The sequence below is a fragment of the Brassica rapa genome, chromosome A03 (assembly GCF_000309985.2).
Source record: "Brassica rapa cultivar Chiifu-401-42 chromosome A03, CAAS_Brap_v3.01, whole genome shotgun sequence".
Lineage (NCBI taxonomy): Eukaryota > Viridiplantae > Streptophyta > Magnoliopsida > Brassicales > Brassicaceae > Brassica > Brassica rapa.
In genome coordinates, this window is record NC_024797.2 from 5,030,930 (window position 1) to 5,056,974 (window position 26,045).

The following is a 26,045-nucleotide window of genomic DNA, read 5'->3' on the forward strand; positions in this document are numbered from 1 at the left end:
CTGGGTAAGGTAAGCACATCTAAAAAAACTACTATTTTCACACTCTTTATACCATCATACTCATGTTTTCTCTTTCTTTATTGATAACCCAAAAATATCTGAACCGAAGACCCGACTAATCTCCTGAGGTTCGACTCACCAGAGACAGACAAACTTGATTGCTATATGTAAGAGTTAGATATCCACTGTTTGGCCACGCAAATAGAGAAATCTAAATGGTAGGTTTCAAACCCAAAACATTTCCGACGTACCACCTGACCACATCCGCATGTTAAATCATCGTACTCATGGTCCAGCCTGATTATGTAACCATGTTCAGCTTTGTTAGGCAAACTAAATCTAGTGTGGATATAATAAACTACTCATTAACAAGTTGTCTCTTCTTTTCTAAGAAGAAACTACTGACCATATAATAAAATTTGACATGCTCAGTGTACTTAAACTGGCCATAAACATAATTACACAAACCAAATGTTTGTCCATGTGTTTAGCACCAAAAGCTATATAGAATGTGTCATGGCCAATCCTCACAGATTTAATGGAGCATATATATTTTAAAATAAATTTTGATTAAAAAAATTGCTATAGTTTGAATGCCATGTGACATGTATATTAAGTCTTTAATTTGAGAATCAAGAGAAATGTTTCATCAGATTTTGCCTGAAACCGACCAAATGTGTACACGAAATATGCATTAAAACGAGTAATGACTTTTTAGGAAATAATGTGTGAATGATTTAGAGAACAAGATTCCTATGACTAGTAAGCCAACTACGAGAAGAAGAAAAAGGCAATAGATTCTTCGAAATACAGTAATGGAGAACAACACACAAACAAATGCAATACAGAAGGAAATAGATCCCATTTTGGTTAGACATGGTACTAATTAACTGTGTTTTTTGTCCAAAATATGGTACAAAGATGATTAATAAAACCAAGTGCACTCCTAGATAATCTTTTGAATAAATTATAGATCCATAACGTTTTTAGCACTTAATCTTTTCTAAGCATGTGATATGTTTTATCAAAACCTTTTTGATTATTCGAAAAAAAAAACAAATGAGGTGGTGGTGGTTGCGACAGGATGTCTTTGCGTTTCTTCTGTTTTCTTTTGCTTTAGACTGGATTTATTTTATCGGAAGTAGCAGATTCTGTTGGGATTGATTTTTACAGATCTACGGCAGACGAAGGTCTTGGTTGATGTGGCACTCCAGTGGTAGAGTTCCGGCAACTTTCTCAGCTTCCGGAAAATCTTATTTTACACTACACTGTGTAACTGTGTTGTTCCGATTTGGATCAACGTGTTCTTTGATTTGACCTTTTTTTTTTTTTTTTGTTGTCTTATTATTTTCTAGCTGCATGTAACGTTTTTTTAGAACAAAAAATTTAAGTACGACGACTTTAAGAAAAAACCCAACGAGGTATACTGAAACAACATGTAGAAACACGACTTTCGAAACTTACCAATCCTTGTGTGTGAACTAGTGTCACATATTCAACAGTGTTGATAATTAATTGAAAAGTATGAAACAAAATAATATGTTTTCTATGATAGTAAATACAGTACTGGTGACAAAATGACAATATATTAGAATTAGACCATTATTATTGGTGAAAACTGTAATAAATTTCTGAAAATATATTTTAAAAGCTACAAATATTAACTAATAAAAAACTAGAACTATTTCGTTCTCACCATTGGAAAAACAACTTCGTTCTCACCTTTTGACATTCTTTAAATTACTTTTTAATAACTTTATTTTAATAAGACTTATGGAAATACTTTCTAATGTGCATGCCTTTAGGAGTCTGATTGATTTCAACAAATATAAGAAAATTTTGAGCAAGAAAAACAGATGCTCTTACTTCAACAAGTACTACATCAGTTAAATAAAAATTAATAATTTTTATTATTTTATATTGGTTACTAGTATTCAACAAAGAATATAATATTTTGCTTTTTTTCTTCATAAAATGTGAAGTAGAAATATATACCCTGGACTTTTCTTTATCTTTCACTATTTACCCTATAGAATCTCTTCAATGTCTCCACTTTAAATTATTTTAATACTCACCAATCACACCTTAGCTGTTTTAATGATTTGTCTAAATGATAAATAAAGTTTTCATCTTTCTATATATGAGGACGACTAAAACAAGTGCGATCATAACACCAGTTTCTCAGCCAGTGGCTCTACCACTGTACCACGTTTTTACTTTTGATCAACAGCTCTGTTTGGCTTTAAATACTAACTTCAATTCAGACAGCCCACAGAACACCTCTCTCGCGCGTCCAGATTTTAATATAGTTTAATAGATTATTTTTACTATGAATAGTTCTTCTAATAGTATAAAAGAGGTTCCTTGTTAATACATGAGAACGAAACCTCACAGTCTTGAGCAACACATGTGTTACACAAGCACATAAAATCTCTTTGTTTACTTTCTTTCCTTCTTGGGACAGCATCTTCTGTTTCTTTTCTATCCAGTTATAACTCTCACAAGAAACACAAAAATGAAGGTGACATTCAAAGTGTGTTTCTGTTGTGCAAGAAGCTTCAAAGTTAAATCAAGTGAGCCACCTCAAGAAATCAAAACACTTTTCGACAATTACTCCGAAAACGGCAGGATGTCTGAAGATGAAATGCTCAGGTTCGTGATCCAAGTGCAAGGAGAAACACACGCTGATTCAAACTACGTGAAGGATATATTCAACATGCTCAAACATCACGGCGTTTTCCACCCTCGTGGGCTTCATCTTGAAGAATTCTACCGTTACCTCCTCAGCGATTTCAACTCTCCATTACCTCTTTCCGGCGAGGTAAAGTTTTTTTTTTACGATAGTTTATTATGTTATTACAAATTATAAAACTGGCTAGATAAAATTTACAAAAAAAAATTATTTTTTTAGTTGAATATGTTTCTATGGGATTTTTGTTTTTAGGTTTGGCAAGATATGACTCAGCCTTTATCGCATTACTTCTTGTACACGGGACATAACTCTTACTTGACTGGGAATCAACTCAACAGTAGAAGCAGCACCGAGCCGATTGTGAAGGCTCTGAGAAGAGGAGTTCGTGTCATCGAGCTTGATTTATGGCCTAACTCTTCAGGTACCGAAGCTGAAGTTCGTCATGGCGGGTCTGAAACTAACCATTAACTAAAACCCTTCTTGACTCACTCATTGACTTAATCCTTAGAGAAGTCTATAACAGTTTGTTTTGAGTTGATCTCAGGACGTTAACAAGTACCGAAGATCTTCAGAAATGTCTTAACGCGGTAAAGGAGAACGCATTTGAGGTGTCTGAGTATCCTGTTGTACTTACTTTAGAAGACCATTTGAATCCAGATCTTCAGAAGAAAGTCGCTAAGGTAAGATTCTGATAAATCATGGAATCTTGTTTAAATCACTGAGCTTCATTGATGGTGAAACATTAAAGAAGTTCTGTTTTTAAGAACCCTAATAGTTTACTTGTCATTCAAGTAACCTTACCTGCTATAACTAAATGTTTGTAGATGGTGAGTAAGACTTTTGGAGGAACATTATTCCGATGCAGGGACGAACATAAAAAGTGTTTTCCTTCACCAGAAGCACTCAAGAATAAGATATTGATGTCAACAAAGCCACCAAAAGAGTATCTCCAGACCCATATCTCTCAAGGAGCAACAACAGCTGAATCTATAAATACAGAAGAACTGATTCAAGATGAAGATGAGAAGACTGTAGCAGTGGAATACAGAGACTTGATCTCGATTCACGCTGGTAACCGCAAAGGAGGACTGAAGAACTGCTTGAATGGGGATCCTAACCGAGTCATACGGTTAAGCATGAGCGAGCAGTGGCTAGAAACTCTGGCTAAAACTCGTGGACCTGATATAGTAAAGTTCACTCAGAGGAATATTCTGAGGATATTTCCCAAGGCTACACGTTTTGACTCATCAAATTATGATCCTCTTGTTGGATGGATTCATGGTGCTCAAATGGTTGCCTTCAATATGCAAGTAAGAGATTTAGACATAAATATAGGTTTTCAATAGAAATGTATATAGCAATTATACTTGTTTTTTGTTTTAATAAACGCAGAGTCATGGGAAGTTCTTGTGGATGATGCAAGGAATGTTTAAAGCCAATGGTGGATGTGGTTATGTGAAAAAGCCTGATGTTTTGCTCTCTAATGGTTCTGTGGGTAAATTTTTTGACCCTTACAGTCAAGATCTCCAGATCAAGACAACTCTTAAGGTTCTGTCTTTGTCTCTGTCTCTGTCTCCTTTTCATCCGTTCCTTGAACAGCAAGAAACGTTCTTAGCGTTGTGTATGTGAATGTGATGTATGATTTAGGTGAAAATTTACAATGGAGAAGGATGGAATTTAGATTTTTCTCAAGATCATTTTGATCGATACTCTCCTCCCGATTTCTACGCAAGGGTAAGTGTTCACTAATACGAAGCAGCTGATAAAATAACTCGGTTTCCAAGAGCCCTAATAGGTTACTTGTCATTCAAGTCACTTCACCTTCTATATTATTTTATTTTTTAAAATTTCAGGTCGGAATCGCAGGAATACCTTTAGACACAATAAGTTACAGAACAGAAACAGATACAGACGAATGGTTTCCGGTTTGGAATGAAGAATTCGAGTTCCCATTGCGTGTTCCGGAGTTAGCTCTTCTGTGTATCACAGTCAAAGACCACGACAAGAATACTCAGAACGATTTCGCCGGCCAGACATGTCTTCCGTTGTCGGAGATCAGGCCCGGAATTCGTGCCGTCCGACTCCATGATCGTCTCGGAGACGTCTTCAAGCACGCGAGACTGCTCGTGCGGTTTGTCTTGGAGCCTCGTGTGTGTCAAAAAATTAAGTGACGGTAAGCTAGTCGTACGTACTAAGCAAGAGATGCTAGAATAATTGATTATGATGAGCAAAATTATTAAATTTGTGGTTTTAATTTCATTAAATTTCAAACAGCTGATAATAATATTTGTTTAAAGAGATGATGTGGTCCAGTAATACCAATTGTTTTCATTATGGCAACTCAAACTAAAGCAAAACTGCATTGTGCCATTATGGAAAATTTATACCAAAAAGCAAACTTTATCACGTCGAATATGAACAAAATTGTTTTTAATTGATCTCTCACCCAAATTTATCACGTCGCCTTTCACTTTGAATTTGACAATCACCCAATTTTATCACGTAAGCTCTCGTTTTGAATGGTGTCCAAAAAACTGGAAAAAGAATGTTAAGGCCGACATGACATCATGGTTTGTACACGTCATCCCCCAGTTTCACATAAACCTCATAATATGTGTCCTAATATTTGTGGCCTCCCGAATGTAACATCCCGAATGTACACGGCTAATGGATCATCCATGTCCACTCACTCGATCCGTAAACCCAATTTCATATGACAGACAGTGCGTTAATTTTCTAGGTCCGAAAATTTTGTTTATTGACCTTGCAATCACCACATGACTTTTCTCCGTGTTTTGATATCACTCACACGGTATCGCGAATCAATTCTTAAACATTTTCATAGGTATATTACATATTGATTGAGATTTGAAAGGTAAAATCAGTTGGATAGACACAATATAACACTCAGTTGTCGTTTCTTTATAAACACATGACGGACACGACACGACACGACTCTGTAACAGAAATTTTATAAGATCAATTTCATAACCAAAAATAAAAAATAAAGCTCTGAGTCTCTGACCAAAAGAGAGATGAGTTTTGTTGTACTTCGTCTTGCTGTGTTTCTTCTGTTGACGCTTACAGTTACATCTTCATCCCCTAGTTCCGTTTCTGTTCCAGGTTTGGATCTCTCTTCTCTTTCGTTTTTATTGGTTCTATTCAATCTGTTTCTTGATCTCTGACTGATTTCATTTCGTTTGTTTAGTTATTGATAAGATTGGAATCGAAAGGAGATCGTTGATAGTCAACGTCAAGGATTATGATGGTCCGTCCGCAAACCCAAAACACAATCCCGGCACTCCTCCGGTTACTACCAGCCAACGCAGCCCCGGCAGAGGGTGACCTACCTCTTTAATTAACCCACAAGGGAAGAAGAAATGAATCTCTCAGTTTTACATGTTCAGTTTGTCCGAGATGAAATGAAAATTCTCTGTTTCTACACCTTTCTCCAATATGTATATTGATATCAATATGTGTCTTAGTCATTTCCACACAATTTCTTATAAATAAAGTTTCTTGAAGAGGGTGATGTAACCAAAATGATTGAATGAAAGAGTACACGCTAGTTAAAACCAAAGGAACAAGGTATTGATTGCTACATCAGCAGCTTTTTGGGCACATGAGATCGATACACTGCTTGTGGAAAGGTTACACCTTCTCTGTACCTTTCATTATCGTCAGCTTCTTTCTTCTGATGATACTACCTCAGTAGCTACCTGAGACGATGCTCGGTCTTGTCAACTTTTTACTGATGAGATCTCTCAGCTCGATCTCTCCCGGGAACCTACCTTCTTTCAATTTAGAAAACACCTGCAAATAGAACCACCAGGTGGTACAAGTTACTATGACTGAACTTTAACATCTTGAAACATTCATTGATAAGTGAGTTAATACTACTAACCGGTTCCCCGTTGCAGAGAACTTCAAAGGCCCCTGAGCTTTGAAGGTAAGACTGCAGAAAGTTTCCGACAAGCCAAGTGGAAGCCATGGATCCAAATCTATTGGCCCTCAAGGAGTTGAACCAAGCAGGTGGCTGCGCAATTCCAATCAAGGGGAAAACACGATCACCTGCAACTATCATACCGATAACTCCCATCTGAACAACCGGTACAACCTTAGCTAGAAGGCGCTTTGGTGCTGGTGCTGGGTAGTTCGCGAGAATCAAATCTAAACCAGGAAACTCCGTCTCTAACATCTTCTTCATGGTCACTGCAGTTCCCCTGCACGGAGAGAACGAACAAGCTTTTAAAATGCGCAGAACAGCAGTCACACTGTTAAAAGCTAGAGAAGTTCAAAAGGTATCATCAGCTTCTAACATACATACATCAACAGGAATCTGATGTGTCAAGAAGTGCTACAGCTAAAAATAGATCTAGAAAGAGTAGCCAAACATGTTATGTGATTTAGCATTGATACATAAGAAACAAAAATCAAGGATTTTTCAAATTTTATCCCCCACATATGTTAAAGGCAATGACTTTACTTGTTAAAGACAATGAAACTGCCTAAAGGCAATGACTTTATTACTTGAAAGACACTGAAACTGATCAAAAGACTAATTCGACATTAATGTATCTAACTATAACTAAGCCTGATGCAGTCTCCAAAGTCCATGACTAGACTAACAATACTAGTGTAACTCACAAGAAGCAACACTGAAACAAAAACAAATAAGAAAAAAAAAATGATAAAATAAAATTAAAAATTACTTGAAAGAACAGGAGACGCAGAAGTTGATCTCCACGGTGTTTCCATATCCAACAGCTCCTAAGCCACTTTGTTTCTGCAATTAGAGCAAGGAGGATCCAAGGGCGATATAAGTACTGTGAGATCACAAACAAACATACACGAGAACTTATACCTGAGAAGGGAAATCTAGGGTTTCGGGTGTGAACCCAGCCGGGCGCTGCTGGTGAGGGACATGCGGTGGTGGCTGATGAGGACGGTGAGGCGGAGGAGTGAATAGGTTGAAGAGATCCGAGCAAAATAAGAATATCGGTAAACCCAACAAGATCAACTGTGCTCTGTCCATGGCGATTTTCAATCTCCGATGATCAACAGAGTCAGAAGTAAAAAACAAAACCCGATCCAAGTAAGACAAATATATGTCTTGTTCGGATGCTGGAATAACGCTATCCCCCACTAGACATTACTCAATAAAAACTGACACAAAGCGGCTTACACTTTTCGTTTCTATTCAATTAGGCCCAAAACTTTTTAAAGTGACAATTTAATACCAAATCAAAAAAAGAGAGAAAAGCCGACAGAGGTTGTGCGGCACCGGCTGTTTTGACCTTCTTCCGGGATTAAAACATATCGGGGGTTGCTAAACGACCAATAGTAGTCACGGATTAACTTAGCTTGTTAAAAAAAAATACAGTCCAATGGGCTTATACTAAAAAGCCTTTTAGGGTTTTGTAAATAGCAGCGTGGAAGATCCGCAGCCGTTCATAAACTTCGCATTTTCCACCGTCGACGTCTTTATATACGAATCGAATCAACTCTCTCAATAGTCGATAACAAGGGTTTTAGCAGCGGCGATAATTATGAATCGACTCTTTGTTGCTAGATTTGGTGCACTCTAGGTAGGATATTGGTTTTGCGTCTGGATCTCTGGAATTGAAAGTTGGCTTCATCAGATAGTCTATGCGGATATGTTCGTTCCCATACGATTCGTTCCCTTGAAGCAATACTAATCGTGTTGCTTTTGTTATTTCATATATTCTCCCTTAATCATTCCAGCATTAATACTGTTAATTCTAGTTTGTTGCTGCTGATTAGGGAGCATAGCTTGAGCAACTACATGTCTTTTATGTTGTAGTATTTGTTTTTTTCATAGATATTTTCTTGGCAAGAACAGTGATGAGTCAGTTTACAGACCTGTAATGATTGCGGTAATGATCGCATTTCATTATGAACATCTAAGGGACTGAGTTCTTCCTAGTTTTTATTGTTTTAATATTTCGCTGACTTATGATTTAGTGTTCTTTTTGTTAATTCAATAAGAAGCTTATGAAGATAAAAATATAACTTTTTGACTAGACCTGTCCAAGGCTTCGGTCTGATTTTTTTTTGTATTGAAAGATTCGGATTCAGTGAAATTTTGTTGTGGATGATGAGAACAAATATGAAAAACAGTTATCCCTGGCTGAGGATTTAATCCCTCTGATGATTCATTTGTAATCTGACTCAACAAATATCAATTAATTTCGATTTAATTTTTTTACTTTTGACGATTTTTTTTGTTAGTTGCATTAACGAATCGTTTGAAAATCATTTTAGATATGCGTCATTTGAGAGTAAGTAGTTTCTTGTCTTGTTGATTTTCTCATTAGGTTTGAATGGCGTAGTTTTAGTGTTGGGGGTCTATAATGTTCCAGAAGTATTCACTGGTAGCTCACCTACCGTTGCTGAATGAATCAGCGAAAGTAGTTTTAAGAAAAACTATCGCAATGCCGTAGATGTGATGATTGGAGTTTTGTAGCCACTTCACCTCTTTTGCTTATGACTGAAGTTAACACTTGTGCTTTTTAGTGGTAGTACTTGATCAGACCAGGAGACAAAATGGTTATGTAATACGTAAGATGTTAAATAACACTATCATGATCGTATTTATGCTGATTAACTCTTTTATATACTGGTGCTCATTCTTAGCTGTGATGAGTGAAAATCAATTGAGAGTAGAAGAATTTTGTTAGGTATTGTGCTGCCTGCATTATTTATCTGGTTTTTTTAAGTGGCTGCATTTCATCAGCAGACTGCAAAATGTTTATGGAGAAGGTCATTCGAATAGTTGAAAGCGAGCAAGTAGGGAAAAATAGCACAGAGGGGGATGAGGCTGCTGGTTTACTTGAGAATATTTCGGTTGAGGATAAGAAAAGTGTAGAGAAAGCCAAGGAAGATGATAAAGGGGAAAGCTCTGGTAAGGAAGAGAAGGAAGAACAAAAAAAAAACAAAGATGAGCACCTGGTTGTTGGCATCACAAATTATTTGGTCACTTGGCATTGACATGATAGTTGCTTCAAAAGGAGTCATTCTTGGCCATGTATTAATATAGAAGAGAGTCTTACGATTATTGTTGTTGTTGTTATAAGTGTTTGACTTGGGTGGTCTCTTTATTCTGTCTTTTGTACTACTAGGGTCGGTGTCCGCGCTTCGCGCGGATTACATATTTAATAAAAATCTGGTCAATTAAAATTGATAATTTTGAAGTATCCGAAAGAAAAGTCAACTTTCGTATTTTTTTTTATAATGGGAAGACGTTGGAAGCGGTGATAATTATCTTTTATTAAAACATAGTAAGTTTGAGTAAATAATTTTGTTGAGGACTGGTTGCGTTTGCTATTAGGCTTAGGATAGTAGTTTATTCCTCTTTTGGAAGCGTTGAATGATATCAATTTCGTTGTTAAAGTAGAAGCGCGTTCCAAGTGTTGCTGTGAGTGATAGTTTTCCTGAAAAAAGTGAAATATTTGTTAGCATTTAGTTTTTTGTAAAGTTTATGTTTAGTTTATTACCTTCATGCATCCGGGAAGCAATACCTATTAAGAGTTTAATCCCATATTTAATTTTTTTTATAATTAAACAGACTTTAATAATCCTTTTAAATAACGCAGTATCAAATAGGAGTGAAATTTCGAATTTATTTTACAAACTGAAATATAGATAACCATTATTTTCAGAATAAGTTAAAATATATCTTTTTAGAATAAAGGGTTATTTGTGAATGTTAAAATTAATAAGGGATTATTGTTGAATGTTTGAGCAATCAAGGGTTATTTGTGAACGTGTTCTATAGCTTTTTGGAATTGTAAACGGTGAGAAAGTGTGAATGTTTTCTAATGTTTTCTAAGGTTTTTATTTATACATTCGAGAAATTGTGAATGGTTTGTATAGTTTATAGAAATCCTTCACAATCCCTCACCCATCAGAAAGGAATTAACATTTCCTTCGGGGGTATTGACTTGTACACAACTTATTGAAAAATCAAGACTCAACAGGATTATCAACAGCAAAGCATAACAGAAACAAATAAAAGAAAGCAAATACATAATCGTAATACAAAAAATCTTACAGGGAATATTAGATTGACTCGAAATCTGGCTGAGAGGCGATGGATATGTGTGTAGACCTAATGCAAGAACTTGAATACTTCTTTTCAAAACGTTATGTGGTTTTTACATATCTTTAGTTATTTGTATTAATGGTAGAATATATTATATTAAATTCTTAATGAATGCAGTCTTCTTTATTGGGATGAAATATGGCAGTTTCGTTATTAATTTACTTGAAGAATATTCTATTGAATCAGCTAAGGTTGAACAAATTAATATTCTATTTGTGGTAGATCGAACTGTAATAATTAACAGCTGGACGTAAACGTATCAATGCATGGATCGTACGTTTTCCTTATTCGATTCATGCATTGTATTATGTTGACCTCTTCATAATACAATAATGAATACGAATACATAAAATTTATAAGACTGCATAACCAAGGTAGGAATGAAAACCAAACAACTTAATAAGATAAGAAATCCATAACGTTTTAGCAAAATGAAATTGTCTTAGCAAAATGGAAAACAAAATGACTGAAGAGAAATAAGAAGACTGTTATTAGGGAAGCATGCTGACTGGGCAGTCTGTACCAGCCACTGGTGGAGTGATTTTGGTGTATGAGATCTAGCCACTACGCTTGATACGCTTAGCTTCCTTCTGGTCGTCAGTGGCCGAAGTACCACTACCACTGCTCTCAGCTACCTCTAAGATTCCCACTTCAGCTCCCGGACGATGGTTTTGTGCGCCAAGAAGAGAAAGTGGCGTGCTGAGTGGCGTATTTTTTGGTGGTAAAACTGCTGGTGAGATAATCTTGGTAGCGGTCAAGGAAAGTCGGGTTGAAGTGAAATTGTAGGGGGAGACCTTGATCCTGAATTTCTTTGTCTGGCCAATTGTGTCAATAAAACACTGTGGCAGTGGAACTTCAAGCTCAGCCTCATCTCCACCATTTTCCTAATGTAATAAAATTTATTTATCAACTTGGTAGACTTTATGATTATAATATGTGTCAAGATTATGAAAATCTGCTCATGTATCAACAGAACAACAATTACCTGAACATAGGCGTCAATCAACTCTGATGCTTTTCTGCCAGTGAGCTCTTTTCCAGCATCTCCGAGGATGATGAACGTGCACTGCTCCTCATTATCATAGACAGAAAGCTCCACCCGATAGCTAGTTCAAATAGCAAGTGATTAGTATATATACATTGTCGGATGGAAACATATGTGACAGGACAATCTTACTTGGCTAATGCAGTAGCATCTTCATTGTGGCATTTTGGACAAAGCAAGGTTGTCGGACCACGGTTTAGCTTGGTCTGGCAATCTTTGCAAGCAATGTAATACCACTCAGCCCCAAGCTTGACATCATCAATTGTTGCAATGCAGTCAAAGTAGGCAACCTAAAATAACATCCCAAAAGTTGTGAGCAACTAAATTGAGAAAAGTGCTTGATTCTAATCACGAAATGGGATTTACCTTAGCAGGCTCACGTTTGAGGAACACAGCAATCTCACTTATTGTGAGAGTCTCAGCTTTGACAACCTCAACTGGGTTGACCAAAGAAGTGGCAGAAGGGTTCGCACTCAACCTTGGTAAGAATTTTAAATCATGCGATTAACAAAGTTAAACACATAATAGACTAATATATAGATTGAAGAGGACATTAGCTAATACTAACCAGGCCAAGTATTCACTGGTGGGGTCAACATCTTCGTCCAAAAACACCCTTGAAGAGGACATGGAACTTAGGCACAACTTCCCTGTCAATACAAAGCAGTTAGTGGTAGGTTTATGTAAGTGAGTGTGAGTGATCAGGAGTTCTTATATTAAGTGTAAGAGATTACCCCCGAGCCTTTTAGGATTCACAGTTGTGACCAGAAGGACCGTTGGAGTGGTTGCACTTGCGTCAAACTTCAGGCGGAAACTTTCTGCGGCTTCGTCCCATAGATAGACGTTCACCACTGGACCACTGCAGTTAATAAAGAGTAGATGTTTAATTTAACTAAAACTCATAAATTAGAAAATGATATATATGCATTGGTCGAACAACAACAGCTTACTCTTTAAGCTGCAAATGGACCGTCACTTTCCGAGAAACTGAGCCATCCTTGTTGCACAAAACCGGACGCTGATGGAGAGCCTGGCCATCAACCAGCTTAAGGTGGCCAACAACATCTACAACAAACAGTCAAACGCATATATGGGTTTAATAACACATACCGTGAAGAAAATATATGATAAGAAAAATTCTAAACCTTACCGTGAAGATCCCCTCTGAGATCGCAGTTTGCTTCAAAGTCTGAAAAGGAATGGACTCTGAAGCGCTCTGTCAAAATGCTTTCAACGTCTTCTTCATCTTTTGACAGGGCAGAGTCGTGTGAGATGCAGATTACCAGCCTCTGATCAGCAACATGGTACATCACCTTGCTGTTGGATGCATAGAAGTTTGTCAATGTGTAGATCCTCCCACGCTGGAGCTCTTTCTCATACTGGCTCCGACGGTTCTGACCGATGAACCCCAGAGCTAAAGTCCCCTACAGAACAGAGATACAATATCGTGTCAGTTGAAAGTGCTCAAATAGATTGATATAAGGCAACAAAAACAAACTTCACAGTTTTGGTTTATCACGAAGCCATGTTCTGTATAATGAAAGAGAAGCTAATATTATTTTATCCTATCGCAAGAAATCAAGTGTGTTTAACATTAAAGTTACAACGAATCATTCCAGTTTTTATGTAAATCAATCGACTTTTTTTTCAACATACGCTAACATCTAAACCTAATGGAAGCTAATCACACATAGGCTAATATTATTTCATCCTATCGTAAGAAATCAAGTGTGTTTTTCAGAGTGATTAAAATTACAACGTGATTGATTCTGGAAAACAAAAACAAATCCCACTAATAAATCAAAGTTACGCTAACATATTTCAAACAGATCAAAAAAAATGTTTTTATTTTAACGAATCAATCCAATCAAGTTTTTATTACGCTAACATTCAAACAGATCAAAAAAATGTTTTTATTTTAACGAATCAATCCAATCAAGTGTTTATTTTAACGAATCATCACAGTTTCTAATAAATCAAAGATACGCTAACATATTTCAAACAGATCAAAAAAATGTTTTTAATTTTAACGAATCAATGCAATCAAATTTTTATTTTAACGAATCATCCGAGTTTTTATTTAAATCAATCTACTTTTTTTTACAACATATGCTAAATCTCAACTTAATGGAAGCTAATATAATGAGAAATGAAGAATTACCTCCGCATCGATCATGAGCATCTCGATCCCAAGAATGATCCCTAGTACTCCTTTGACATTCTTGCGAGCTTCCCAGAAATGAAGAAACCTAAACTGCAAGGTGGAATCTCCGGGTCCCGGTGAAACTTGTCTGAAGAGGAGGGGAGGAGAAGATTCGCCGGTGAGGATTGCGGTATTTTTCGACATGATTAGGGTTCAGAGCTAACAATCTGAGGTAAGAAAGGTAAGGGTAAGCGCTGAGGTCACAGAGATGAGGGTTTAAATAGAAATCAAGATATAAGGCGAAGGGGAGATCTGGAAGGTTCGCATGGATCTTGAATGGAGGCTTAAAGGAAGAACATTGAAGTTTCAGCCCTTTCATCGGAGGCGTTTTGCAGGAAGATTTCGGGAAGAGAAAGTGAATCGACATGGGTGAAAGAGAAATAGGGAGCGGCGATTAGGGTTGTTGAGAGGAGGAGAAAGCTTTCGAAGCTTTCGCTTGAGTCTCGCCAATACGTGGATATGAGGGTTGATGGGCTGGGAGAAAGTGAATAATCTGGCCCACAGAACAGAGATTGAGTAAGCCCGCACAAAGCCCGTTCGAATGTGCTGGATTTTAATTGGAAAGTGACGGTCCACAGAACAGAGTTTGAGTAAGCCCGCACGAAGCCCGTTCGAATGTGTGGGATGTTAATTGGAAAGTGACGTGGCAAAATGATTAGATGGGAATATTTGGCTTAGGTGGCACCCTTCAGAACATCCAGAATTAAGCCCTTTTATAAAGTGAAATAACATAAGTGTATTCCTAAATTTAAAACTTTTTTCATGGTATTTTAGCATAAAATATTTATTGAAGATATTTAGTATGGTTATATGGTATTTAGCGTAAGATATTTAAAACTGCCGGTGTTTTGATACATCATGAATACCTGATTTAAAGCTCGAGTTGATAACATATTATAAATATATGGAAACTTGATCGTCTAAATATTTAGATATTATTTCAAACGGTATAAATATTTAGGGGAAGTTTTGTTTTAAATGTTCAGTAAATTACTAAATATTCTTGTGGCCAAAAATTAAATATTTTATGGATACACCTTTTTAAATATAATAAATCGACATAATTTCTTTAAATATTCTTGAATCTTGTTAGTATTATTGTTAGGAAGTATTATTGTAACTAACATAAATAACATTAACTAAAAGAATTTTGTGGAGTTGTTTTAGGGAATCTTGTTGGTTAATTTAAATAATAAGCAATATAACTTACTAAAATGCAGTAGAATAGTTGTAAATACTTGCAAAAACAAAGAAGACTTAAAAATCTCATTTTTAATAAAATAAATAAGACTATTTTATAAATTTGCACTATTACTTTTCGTATATCCAACCATTTCTTTTTCCGAAGGGCCAAGACAATCTATCTAGAATCCAACTCAAGATAAATATAAATATAATAAAATTAAAGAAAGATAAATATATATTCATTTTTTTAAAAAAGATTTTCATATAGTCATTGTACTTATGTCGGTGCATCCTTGATTATTGGAAATTTTATAAAAAACATCACATACCTGATTTCAGCTATGGTGAAGATGGAAGCTTTATTTGTCATACTTGCTAACTTACAAAGAAGGAATCACGATAAACTAAACATCACATTACAATTATGCAAGTAAACTCATGTTCAACAAAATCAAATAATCAGCACCATCAAATAATTAATCATAGAATACTCGTCTCACAGTTTCTACAAATTTTACCAAAGAGTAAAGGAGAAGCCAATATCTCGCATGATGACTAAAACAACAAAACTTTGGTGCTAACTATTTCTCATCTATGGAAGAATCATCAATAAGCATAAATGAGTGCGTGAGTACTCTAGGAGTTCTGGCATATCGAAAGGGGTTCAAAGAAACATTTCTCATTCAAAAGAAATTGCAGGAGGCCAGCAGTGAGAGCTTGGGAAACGTTAACAGGCTTAATGTTGCTGTTTCCAGTGAGTGATATAGTCATCGGAGAGCGGTACAATGTAAATAAGACACCACCAAGATGATCGACCGTCGGTAGGATGAGGAGGGGTCGACGGCTTTTCCTTGCAAGCAGATTTATGACTGAGTAATGATGGAGAAACACAGGCGATACCAATCTCTTGTTGGTTGTGTTCAACAAATGCAAACCTGTTTAGAAGAAAAACAAATTGATAGGAGAGTATGCGATAGAAATAATACTTACATAACGTTAGGAAAAACTTTGGTAGATTTGAGCGATAAGAGTATATGCTTCTCCACATCGAAAGAACAAAAGTATTGTATCTACAAAGAACAGAGTCAAAGAGCTAATATAATGCAACATAAAACAAAACTTTCATGTTCCAACAATAGGTTTTCACAGTAATTAGAGCAATTCAACTCTTACCAGTCCAACGAACAAATACATGAAATCAGAAAAGCATATCTTCATGAAATATCCAGTGGGAATCTGAAATGGAGCATTAAGAACAGAAGGGCATACACAAACATCATCGCATCGTTTACGGTATGGTGTAGAGAGACTGAAAAACCAAATAGAACGCACCAGAATTACAAATTTAATGTCCCCACCAAAGGTTCTTACAGTGATTACCAATCCAAAAACAAATATATGAAATCAAGCACGTATAAGGATCATTGAGAACTGAAAGAGAAAATCAAGAACATATGGACGTACACACACATCATTGCATCATTTTTAATCACACAGCAGAGTATTTACATAATCCAAAAAAAAATTCAGATCCAACTTTCTGAGCTAAAACACAGTAATGAAAAACTGATCTGAGAATTTAAATCCAGCTTTAGTATCAGCAAGTGGAATACACACAAAAGAAAAGAAATAACTAACCCCATTGACGGATCTGAATAGTAAGCTCGATGAAGAGCTCGTACATCTGAAAAATATCAGCAGCATTTCCATGTGAATATAGAAGTGTTGTGACGGCCATAGGGTACCTGATGTACATAGAGACGTTGGTGCCTCAACGCTTGAGCAAAAGCTCCGTTGCAGATTATCTTATAAGTGAATATATTCGACGGAAGAGCGCAAACTTCGCCGCCTCGAAGAAGTCACGCCTCACATCTCTATCTTAGCAGACTCCACTCTCTGAACTATCTCTCTATCTGCCTGTATATGGGAATCGAATTGGTAAGAGTGCAAAGTGGTTGCTGGAATTTCAAGAAGAAGACGAACCTGGTGACGATTATTGCGAGGAAGGCAAATTAAATAGCTAATAGTGTAGACTGAGAGAAGAAAAAAAAATATTCATAAATCGTACGCAAAAAAAATGTAATTGCTTAGAGAGTTAGTATTAGACAATGGATCTTACGTTTTCATCGATGAGCAACATGTCAACACTCATCAGTTCTCCGCCTTTGTTGATGTTTCTCGCCTCCCAAACCCTCAACAGATGGACCTTGGCAGTGTTAGAGCATCGCCCTACTCTCAGATCGGCAAGGAGCGTGTACGAAGTTGTCATCGAAATCGCTTGGTATGAAAATAATTGCTTTTGGAAATAGTTTGAGTTGTACTCAACATCGAAGAAAGGAGAAACATTTATAGGTGAAGATTCAACCAGTTACTGGAGAAAACGAAGAGGTATACTGATTGATTCATGTGGACGGAGTGGATTAATTAAGAAAACTCAGAGTAAAGAAAAGATTTAAGGATGGGGAAACGTTTCAGAGTTTGGAATCGACGTTTTCAGATGGTGAATCACATCTTCGCGGCCGCTTGTGAAAGAGGAAGACGACGACCAACCTAATTCCTAAATTTGATTGGGTCTCTAAACATACTAAAATATGGGCCTAACATATTCATTAAAATTAAAGCCCAGCTCTCAAACAATCATTTACGGAACTGAAAAAAAATCGTAAGCCTGCCTGCCTGACGTGGCAAAAAGAAATGTTTTGGTTGGATGATTATTTTAAGTGACGTGGCAGCATAGATTTTCAGCATATGCTGCTTTTAGTATTGTATTGATTTCTCATCAAATTATATTATTATTGGGTCTTTTAACTTTGTTTCAGACCATAATATGTTGTCCTATTCTGATCATGTTGTTATTTTCCATTTTATAAATGAATAAAAAATATTCACTTTGATTTGCAAATATAGAGCATCCGAACCGGATTAACTAGAAGATTTCAAACTCGTGTTGACGCATCTTTGGTCGAAGCAAATAAGACCATCTCTAACCCAATTCTATTTTTATCTCTATATTTTCTTTTAAAATAGAGAAACTCTATGAGGTGGTCTGTGTTTGTTTGTTGCAGCAAATAAGGTGGTTTTAAAAAGTAAGAGAAATATTTATTTAGGGTCCAAACAAAGTTATATGAGCCCTGGACCCAAAATACACCACTGTGTTTTAAAGCCTTATCTCTTGCCTTGCCTTGTCTTTTAAATTCCTGTCCAAAAAAGTATTAATAGGACACTTTCGAGGTGTTCCTGCCTTGAATATTCAAATTAAAAGATTTCATCTTCAATTCTTCATAATACTACTAGTAGGTAACTAGGTGGATGTACGATAATTTATTCAAGGTTTGATGTATGAGGTTATTTATTGTGTACGTCAAATTGCACGTGGTAGGCAAATATTATTCATTTTTTCATAGGGGTGGGAAAACATTAGGACCCAAAACATTAACATGGCAAAAAATAATAAAAATATATATGGTCAAAGAGGAAAAAAAAGGCTAAAAAAATGCTTGGAAGATGGAAAAAGGAAGGCTTGCAGCTGCTACTTCAACCGTTATTTTATGGGAAGAAGAGTGACTTTTGGTCAGTAAAGTTCTTATAGAGAATCCCCTCCTCCTCACCTATCTTCATTTATGTCCTTCCCTTGACTGCCATTTTCAAGTATTGTCATTTTCTTACAACCATCGGCAGAACGATTATTAAAATGCCGCTAAGTACTTTACGTTAACAAAAACAGGATTATGAAATATAAGAACATGTTTGACTAACAATATATAAACTGAAAATTAGGAACCATTATTCTATACTAAACAAGAAAAAAACATTTTAAAAAGTCATGGGGATTTGATCTTTTTAAAGTAAACTCCGTTGCCTTGAGGAGTCATTTAATTTTAAGGACTTGACCCTTCTCGGTTCCTCGTGGTTAGGTCCTGAGAACATCGAATATATTATTTTTTAACAATAAAATATAGTACAAGATTGGTTAATAGAGAAACGTGTAAAGATGTTTACTAGAAGTAGTTGCATAGGCATAGCGTTCCTCGTCTTCTACTTTTTGCTTTATATTCACGTAAACTCTTCTGATCTCTCTTCTTTTCTAAGCTACCTTTCATGTGACCTCCATTACCCACTTCTCTTCTTTTAGTATTTCTTGTTCCCTTTCTTTATTTTCCCACCTTACCTGTAATTTACTCTTGCCACTACAAATTTGATGTTCAGAGATTGATTCATAGTACTCAAAGATTAGTCATGGACAAAAAGTCTAATCAAACATTAGTTTGATCTCTAAATTTTAAATAACTATATCTAATAGCTCCAAAAATTTAAAAATATTTGTTATAACTCCATACCAATCTAGTGCATTGTATGAGTCAATAACTTATGTTCAGAATTTAGAGATTGATTCATAGCATATAGTTGTAGAGAGATGTGCATAACAAAAACAAACCCCACCCGTCTCTTGAACTCACAACCTCCACTCCATTATTTGGTTGCAACTACAACACACCAAAAGATAAAAGACCCACAGCCTTTCCCTGCAAGTACTTCTACACATCACATTTCATCAATATTCCAAACCAAGATTATGCATGTAATACATATATATATCAATAAGATAATATGACTTACTTTTCACAATGACTTCTGAATATATATTTTTTCTAAAATTTACAAATTATATTATTAACCAAATATCCTGATTATCATATGGGTTGTATTTGTGTATAATCTTTTTTTTTTGACAGCGTATTTGTATATAATCAAATGAAAATGACTAATGTCTTTTATTTCATTTTGTTTTCAATACATATTACTGTAGTATTATAAATCGCATCTTCTTATAGCATTTATATGTACTTTTGATTTTCCCTATACCGTTCACTTTACACATATATATAAACAAACCAGCCCTCCAAGAAAGAAATAAATAAATCACATTGATAAAGAAAAATAAAACTCTTAAAAATCATAGACACTATGAGAGTAGAAGAAGAAGGAGAAGAAGGGTCAATGAGTAGGAGAAGCAGTCTCTCGAGTTTCCTCAGAGTCTTGTCTTCTTACAACTCCAATGTCCTCTTAGCTGCTCTCGTCTTCCTTCTCTTAGTCGTCCTCTTCGTCTTGCTTCTCCATTTCTACGCCCGCTTTTTCTGGTCACACTCCGACCAAGAATTCTCCTCCGCTCCACGCCGCCGGAGAAGAAGAAGAAGAAGAACCGTCACAACTACAAGAATCATACCTCCAGCCCCACTCGGAGGTTTCGACGGTGGGGTTTCTCCTGCTACTGATGCTGCTGCAACAAACGATGACAAAGGTTTGGATTCTTCAGTGATCTCTTCGATTCCTCTGTTTATTTACGAAGACGACGAGAAAGACGAAGAAGAAGAGGAGGAGTGTGTGATATGTCTTGGTTTGTGGGAAGTGGGAGAGTTCGGAAGAAAGCTGAGAACATGCGGACATGGGTTTCATGTTGAGTGTATAGACATGTGGTTGTCTTCTCACTCTACTTGTCCTCTCTGTAGATCCCCTGTTCTCGCAGCTTCAGATCAAGACAACCTTAAGCCGGCCATTAATGGCGTGGAAGAAGAGGGAGAGGTTAGATTGCAATTATTTTCAGCTGGAGGAGAAGAACACCTCGCCGCCGATGATGATCGGAGATTTTCACTGTCTCTTGCTGCGATAGAAGATAATCTCAAAACAGAGGTTGACGACGGAGACAACGAAGGAGAGGTTAGAATTGAAGTGTTGGATGAGGAGATCAACGGCGGAGGATCAAGAGGCCATCGGAGATCAACGTCTTCAGTGGCGTCATCAGCATCGAGTTCGTTGAAGAGGATGTTGAGTAGTAGAAGTAGACCGGAGTGCAGCAAGGTGTTCCCGTCGGCGAGGCAAGATTCATCTCCGTAACATTTAAACAGATATAAATAAAAATCTTGTAAAACAGTTTTGGAAATGTACTAAAATGAATAAACAAAGCCTTGTAGTAATCTAGTTGATTAAGCTCTGGTTGAAGCTAATGATTATGATGACTTGACTTGACTTGTCTATGCAAATCAATAGTACTACTTGTGCAACTAAAAGGCAAAACCAATGTATCTTAATTGTCATTTCTATGGGATCTCGTTATCACATGTAAAAAATCTACAGCTTTGATGAGATGTGACAGAATCTCCGAGGGCTACATCACTCACTTGGCAGTTGAGGTCAAAGCATCTACTGTTTCACTCATTGTTTGCAAACTGTAAACTATGCTTTATTCTTGGCATCTTCTAGCTTTCAAAATCATTTCATATTCAGTAGGACACCTTTTTTGCAGTTTTATAACAGACTAGTCGTTTTCATATAACACAGAATAAACAAAGAGATGGAGAAAACGAGTGATGAATTAAGAAAGACGTTAACTTTGTAATGACCACAACATATAAACCTATGATATTTGAGAGTTCAATCAAAGTATGAATTTTCCACATCAGATGAGCTGAGAGGTTGTTTTCAAATGGTCTACTTCTTTTATTAGCTTACTCTTTTATCATTCTTTGTATTTGTCGACATGACCCTGAAACGTCTCACGTTATTCAATTCAACATCCCCAAAGACAAAAACTAAACTATTCATTCTCAATTAAAGAAGATGTGCAGAGATATGTGTGGTCACACAATGGGAAAATAAGAACAGGCAATGATGGATATAGTCAGTGATGAGGTTGCGAAGTTTTCTTCCAACAAGGTGAATCTACAAAGTTTCTCTGATAATAGTTTGTAATATATATATGATGGTGCATGTAGTACCCAAAGAGTCATTTCATTTCAATCTGTAAATTGGCATGCCAAGGATGGTAACTTGGTGAAATAGCTACATCATGAAACTCAGCTATTTCTTCCTCTCTTTGTGCACACTGAATATAAACCTAGCAATACGGATTCATACCAATCCGGTCGAGGCAAGGCAGCTACTAGCCACAATGCAGTTTAGCAATAAGCCTCTCCTAGGTTGTCCTTCAAGCCCTTCTCACATTCTCTTCAAAACCAGGTGGACCACTTGCTAACTGGTTGTTATCACTTGTGCTGCGTCGTGAGTTCCGGTTCTGGGAAGCAGTTGTGCTCCTGGTCGCCTTGGCGCGAGCCTTTCTTCCCTGTTACGTAACCGCCAAAGAAAACAACACATTTTACAACAGTATAGCTCAAACGGCACAAGGAGGGATACAATAGATCTCACCTTCCCCATGCATCTTTCCAAATGAGGAGCAAACCTTCCCGCAACGATCTGTCTCCCACAGTTCATGCAGTTGAACACTTCAGTAGCTACAGGAGGGTGACTCTGACCAAATATATCAACAACGTATTTAGTATTGGTCTCTAGGTTATTGCTAGGATCAGCAACTTTGGCACGAGCTTCCACTGATAGCCTCAGCTCTTCTTCTACTACCTCCAAATCTCGATCAAGCCCGAGTCGTGCTACACGGTGACACTCAGATGCTACATCAGCAATCACTGAGTCCACAAGATCAAGGAAGACCTGAGACGAAAGCTGCACACAAAAATACAAGACCAAGAAGCATAACTCAAACGTTGAAACTGTGTTCACTAGCAGATAATAAGTTCATTAGTAGCAGAAGAGTACAAAGCTCTTAACCGGTCTAAACCACATTTAACCATCATACAATCTAATAGATTGAATGAACAAGATACCTGATCATGGGAAGATTTATTATCCTCTACGTTAGACATTGCAATCCTCTAAACACGAAATGCCTAAAAAGCTCTGCGAAACAAACAAATCGTATTATGGTGACTGTAATTAGAGACTTCTTCTCCATCACGAGCCCTTGGAAAAGCGTGTGGAGAAATCGGAAACGACAATCTAGAGGAATTCAACAAAGGCGCGATTCACTATCTAACAGATGCGTTCTGGAGATTCGTAATCAATTTACAGATTAACGAAATACAATCAGAAAGCTTACAGTATGGAGCCGAGTAGCGGTGGGGAGCGGAGGAGGGAGAGAGGAAGTTTTCGCCTCTGTGATCTGTACAAACTTTACACACTCGGCAGAGAAACAACGAAGGAGAGAAGGAGGCAACAAATTCCGTTGAACGGCAAGACGTTTCTTCTTTTAACGTGCAAACGGTAGGATTTTCGTTTCCGTGGATGAAGAATGACCGTCCTCATCGCCGTAAGTTGGGTTTTAAATATATATTTATAGGCCCACCTTAAGGCCCATTTAACCCTCGATCGGCTATTCTCCTTGGTTTGGCACACACGTCTGCATTTTTTCTTTAAATTATCTCTTTCAGAATCACTCAATCAATACAGGCAGGCATACAACGTTTTGTATTTCAAGATTGTTACCACAAAATAGTAGCTTTGCCTTTATGCTTCCTTTGGTGGAAGAGTGAAGCCATCACCTATTATAGTAAGCATACAATCAATTTCGAAATAGCCACAGGCTAAACAACAAACATGCATGTATTGAGTTTCTAGTACACTTTATAGATGTGTCTGTACTACACCTACATATCTCACTACATTACAACATTGTACCAACAGAATTGCAGCTGAAAAAAAAGATCGTCTACAGCAGCAGCAGCAACAACAATAATGAGGTTTATTCACTAACAAGTGGGAACTAAGAATGTAGTTCTACTCCACAGAGGCAGTCAAGCTCGACGACTCTGTATTTGATGATACAGGACAAGAGACTCAGTGCTACTATTAGAAGAGTAGAGTGCCGAGCAAGGCAGATGTTAAGGAAACAGTGAGATTGTCGTCAATGGCAGTGCTTATCGGGAGTGATTCCACAAGAGCCGATGCTATAGAGATGATGAAGAAGCGAGGCATCATATCCCACCCACTATTCTTGATGTAACCAAAGGAAGCAAAGTAGTACATATACGCAACAGATGCTAAGAACCCTGCGATTGCCATCCCAATGCTACCAGCTATTGTTTTGTTTCTGTTGTAAGGAAGCTTCTTTGTTCCAAGCCGCCTCCCAACAATGTCAGCCATACCTTTTTATAATGTGAGGAAACATGAGTGTACAAGACTCATCATCCACTTGATTCAAAAGGCTAAATGTACGTACCATCTCCCGCGCAGAGGTTGCATACCACTGCAATGGCTATTGGAGATGTCTTCCAATAGAAGATACATGCCAATGTGACGGCGATTGCATAATAAAGCGGTCCCTTGAGTAGTTCCCTGGTTGAGAGAGCAATTATAGACACACTTTGTGAAATGACAAAGGAGATATTATGTGAAACTCAGCAAACCTGCGATCTCCGTGTCTGCTCATAGACTTGATAGTTCCTTCGTCTTGGTAGACACCAAGGCCCAGGAGCAGCATCCTTATAATATTGACTCCAATTATAAGAGAAGCGAAAAGCGCTCCTTGGAGTCCAGAACTGATATAATCGAGTGAAGTGATGAGCCAAAGATGCCAGCGGTCAGATTGGATAAATGTTTGATAGGAAGTAAGTATTACCTGAAGAGTGGCCAGCAAAGCGTAAAAACAAGGCCAATATTTATGTGCACAAGCTTCCTGATGAGTTTCTGACAAAAAAAAATTAAAACCATGAAAATGTAATTGGTCAGTCACATATGTGTCTAAAAAAACAAGTCCTTACTATGTTCTGTTTAAGTCCTAAATCAGACAAGACATACTGAAAAAAACACAAAAGAGTTATTATATAGATTCAACTAATTGAGTGGTGATGCTTGTAGTCTACGTATAAATGTAAGAGTATCAGTGACCTGGTCGAAGATGCCGCGCTTGCCAATCTCTCCCCAGAAACCGAGTCACGAGAACGCGACAACGCCGGAGATTCCTGTCGCGCAGACATCTGATAGAACCGAGTTTTCCGGAAACATAACGGCTTGTTGAGTCTAAGGCTAGTGTCGAGATTCCAAGAGTTCGATGGCTAGAGAGGAAGAAGACGAAGAAGAAAGTCAACAACAACAACAACAAGATGGGGAGGAGATAAATAAGATAAAAGAGGGAGTTTGCTCCTCTAACAACATTTTCTGCAAATCCCAACGACCAAACTTCATCTCATCAAATATTTTAAATTAGTTTTTGACAGTTGTTTGCTGAAGCACACAAAATTTGGTGGTTTGCTGATTATATATTTATTTATTTCTCGAAAAGGTGAAATTTGTTTTTTTTTCGTTTTTCCTTTCCTTTCAAAACAGTGTATATGAGGCAATCTAACGATTTTTACTGTGTGTTTTTAAATTTAAGTTCTTAATAACCTAATGATATTTCAGGGAACTATTAATAAGATCACAATTTTTCATATTTAACACATTAATCTTCTTAATTAATTTAAGGATTTGAAATGGAATTTGATTGATGAATTTCTTTCTTGGATTCTTCTAGGCTTCTTTCTTGATGGTGTATGCTCTCAATATATTTTGATTTATTTAGAAATCCATATAGTATTTATAAATCCAAATAAAATATGCAAATCCGGAGGTTTTCCTCGGATTTGAGTCTTTGTATTTTTAACTAAAAATCCTAACAAATCCATTCAAATCCATTATAAAATCAAATATATTAGTAAATCCGTACGATTGAATAACACTTGATTTGTTATAGAATTTATGAATCATTAAACCAATAACACATGATTTTAATACAGATTTGAAAATCACAGAACCAATAACACTAGATTTAGTTCGGATTTTCAAATCCATTAAAATACAAAAACCAATAACCCCTACTAAAAATAAAATAAAAGAGATCACTAAAAAACAAGTAGTGTCTGATTATTTTCTACTGATGAATCGAATTAAGAAAACTTTTTTTTAGTTAGGT

The 26,045-nt window shown here is 36.7% G+C and overlaps 6 protein-coding genes and 2 non-coding genes across 9 annotated transcripts; 4 read left to right on the forward strand and 4 right to left on the reverse strand.

Annotated features, from left to right (window-relative positions):
• The first annotated feature begins 106 nt into the window (after positions 1-106).
• Positions 107-6,216, forward strand: LOC103856668 (phosphoinositide phospholipase C 1). The gene is made up of 8 exons (XM_009133784.3): positions 107-2,821; positions 2,945-3,141; positions 3,237-3,372; positions 3,517-4,002; positions 4,085-4,240; positions 4,340-4,426; positions 4,546-5,815; positions 5,901-6,216. Exons 1-7 carry the CDS (start codon positions 2,516-2,518, stop codon positions 4,861-4,863), a joined length of 1,686 nt encoding a protein of 561 aa, XP_009132032.1. The 5' UTR covers positions 107-2,515; the 3' UTR covers positions 4,864-5,815; positions 5,901-6,216.
• On the reverse strand, positions 6,174-7,788 carry LOC103856669 (selT-like protein). Its single transcript, XM_009133786.3, has 4 exons — positions 7,557-7,788; positions 7,405-7,478; positions 6,597-6,915; positions 6,174-6,505 (listed from the first exon to the last, which is right to left on the reverse strand). The coding sequence occupies exons 1-4, from the start codon at positions 7,725-7,727 to the stop codon at positions 6,401-6,403; spliced, it is 669 nt and encodes a 222-aa protein (XP_009132034.1). The 5' UTR covers positions 7,728-7,788; the 3' UTR covers positions 6,174-6,400.
• A 710-nt stretch (positions 7,789-8,498) lies between these two features.
• On the reverse strand, positions 8,499-13,211 carry LOC117132970. Its single transcript, XM_033288682.1, has 8 exons — positions 13,013-13,211; positions 12,813-12,927; positions 12,597-12,721; positions 12,431-12,512; positions 12,229-12,340; positions 11,995-12,152; positions 11,803-11,923; positions 8,499-11,701 (listed from the first exon to the last, which is right to left on the reverse strand). Exons 1-8 carry the CDS (start codon positions 13,170-13,172, stop codon positions 11,375-11,377), a joined length of 1,200 nt encoding a protein of 399 aa, XP_033144573.1. The 5' UTR covers positions 13,173-13,211; the 3' UTR covers positions 8,499-11,374.
• LOC117133105 lies at positions 8,548-8,634 on the forward strand. Its single transcript, XR_004456946.1, has one exon. It is a non-coding gene; the product is annotated as a small nucleolar RNA SNORD25 (small nucleolar RNA).
• LOC117133199 lies at positions 8,800-8,890 on the forward strand. Its single transcript, XR_004457035.1, has one exon. It is a non-coding gene; the product is annotated as a small nucleolar RNA R38 (small nucleolar RNA).
• A 4,868-nt stretch (positions 13,212-18,079) lies between the features above and the next one.
• LOC103856672 (RING-H2 finger protein ATL63) lies at positions 18,080-21,366 on the forward strand. Its single transcript, XM_009133788.3, has one exon. It carries the CDS (start codon positions 20,216-20,218, stop codon positions 21,140-21,142), a length of 927 nt encoding a protein of 308 aa, XP_009132036.1. The 5' UTR covers positions 18,080-20,215; the 3' UTR covers positions 21,143-21,366.
• A 557-nt stretch (positions 21,367-21,923) lies between these two features.
• On the reverse strand, positions 21,924-23,414 carry LOC103856673 (SAGA-associated factor 11). The gene is made up of 4 exons (XM_009133789.3): positions 23,196-23,414; positions 22,924-22,996; positions 22,451-22,762; positions 21,924-22,367 (listed from the first exon to the last, which is right to left on the reverse strand). The coding sequence occupies exons 2-4, from the start codon at positions 22,960-22,962 to the stop codon at positions 22,233-22,235; spliced, it is 486 nt and encodes a 161-aa protein (XP_009132037.1). The 5' UTR covers positions 22,963-22,996; positions 23,196-23,414; the 3' UTR covers positions 21,924-22,232.
• Positions 23,415-23,680: 266 nt separating this feature from the next.
• LOC103856907 (farnesol kinase, chloroplastic-like) lies at positions 23,681-25,757 on the reverse strand. Of its 2 annotated transcripts, none has more exons than XM_018657298.2 (5): positions 24,983-25,757; positions 24,714-24,781; positions 24,502-24,633; positions 24,315-24,430; positions 23,681-24,240 (listed from the first exon to the last, which is right to left on the reverse strand). In XM_018657298.2, the coding sequence occupies exons 3-5, from the start codon at positions 24,573-24,575 to the stop codon at positions 23,945-23,947; spliced, it is 486 nt and encodes a 161-aa protein (XP_018512814.1). In that variant the 5' UTR covers positions 24,576-24,633; positions 24,714-24,781; positions 24,983-25,757; the 3' UTR covers positions 23,681-23,944. The 2 variants fall into 2 exon arrangements, with proteins under 2 accessions (XP_018512814.1, XP_033144604.1); XM_033288713.1 differs by lacking the exon at positions 24,983-25,757 and adding an exon at positions 24,856-24,966.
• Positions 25,758-26,045: the final 288 nt, after the last annotated feature.

Coding starts and splice junctions, on each gene's coding strand:
- LOC103856669 (XM_009133786.3), bottom strand. CDS start 7,727: ATGGACAGAGCACAGTTGATCTTGTTGGGTTTACCGATATTCTTATTT. Junction 7,479..7,556: donor CCCTAGATTTCCCTTCTCAG/GTATAAGTTCTC, acceptor CTCTAATTGCAG/AAACAAAGTGGCTTAGGAGC. Junction 6,916..7,404: donor TGCGTCTCCTGTTCTTTCAA/GTAATTTTTAAT, acceptor CTCTCCGTGCAG/GGGAACTGCAGTGACCATGA.
- LOC103856668 (XM_009133784.3), top strand. CDS start 2,516: ATGAAGGTGACATTCAAAGTGTGTTTCTGTTGTGCAAGAAGCTTCAAA. Junction 3,142..3,236: donor GCTGAAGTTCGTCATGGCGG/GTCTGAAACTAA, acceptor AGTTGATCTCAG/GACGTTAACAAGTACCGAAG. Junction 3,373..3,516: donor TTCAGAAGAAAGTCGCTAAG/GTAAGATTCTGA, acceptor AAATGTTTGTAG/ATGGTGAGTAAGACTTTTGG.
- LOC103856673 (XM_009133789.3), bottom strand. CDS start 22,962: ATGTCTAACGTAGAGGATAATAAATCTTCCCATGATCAG. Junction 22,763..22,923: donor ATAAATCTTCCCATGATCAG/GTATCTTGTTCA, acceptor TTTTGTGTGCAG/CTTTCGTCTCAGGTCTTCCT. Junction 22,368..22,450: donor TGGAAAGATGCATGGGGAAG/GTGAGATCTATT, acceptor GTTACGTAACAG/GGAAGAAAGGCTCGCGCCAA.
- LOC103856907 (XM_018657298.2), bottom strand. CDS start 24,575: ATGCTGCTCCTGGGCCTTGGTGTCTACCAAGACGAAGGAACTATCAAG. Junction 24,431..24,501: donor AGCAGACACGGAGATCGCAG/GTTTGCTGAGTT, acceptor TCTCTCAACCAG/GGAACTACTCAAGGGACCGC. Junction 24,241..24,314: donor CAACCTCTGCGCGGGAGATG/GTACGTACATTT, acceptor CATTATAAAAAG/GTATGGCTGACATTGTTGGG.
- LOC117132970 (XM_033288682.1), bottom strand. CDS start 13,172: ATGTACCATGTTGCTGATCAGAGGCTGGTAATCTGCATCTCACACGAC. Junction 12,722..12,812: donor GTCCATTTGCAGCTTAAAGA/GTAAGCTGTTGT, acceptor TATTAACTGCAG/TGGTCCAGTGGTGAACGTCT. Junction 11,924..11,994: donor GATGCTACTGCATTAGCCAA/GTAAGATTGTCC, acceptor TATTTGAACTAG/CTATCGGGTGGAGCTTTCTG.
- LOC103856672 (XM_009133788.3), top strand. CDS start 20,216: ATGAGAGTAGAAGAAGAAGGAGAAGAAGGGTCAATGAGTAGGAGAAGC.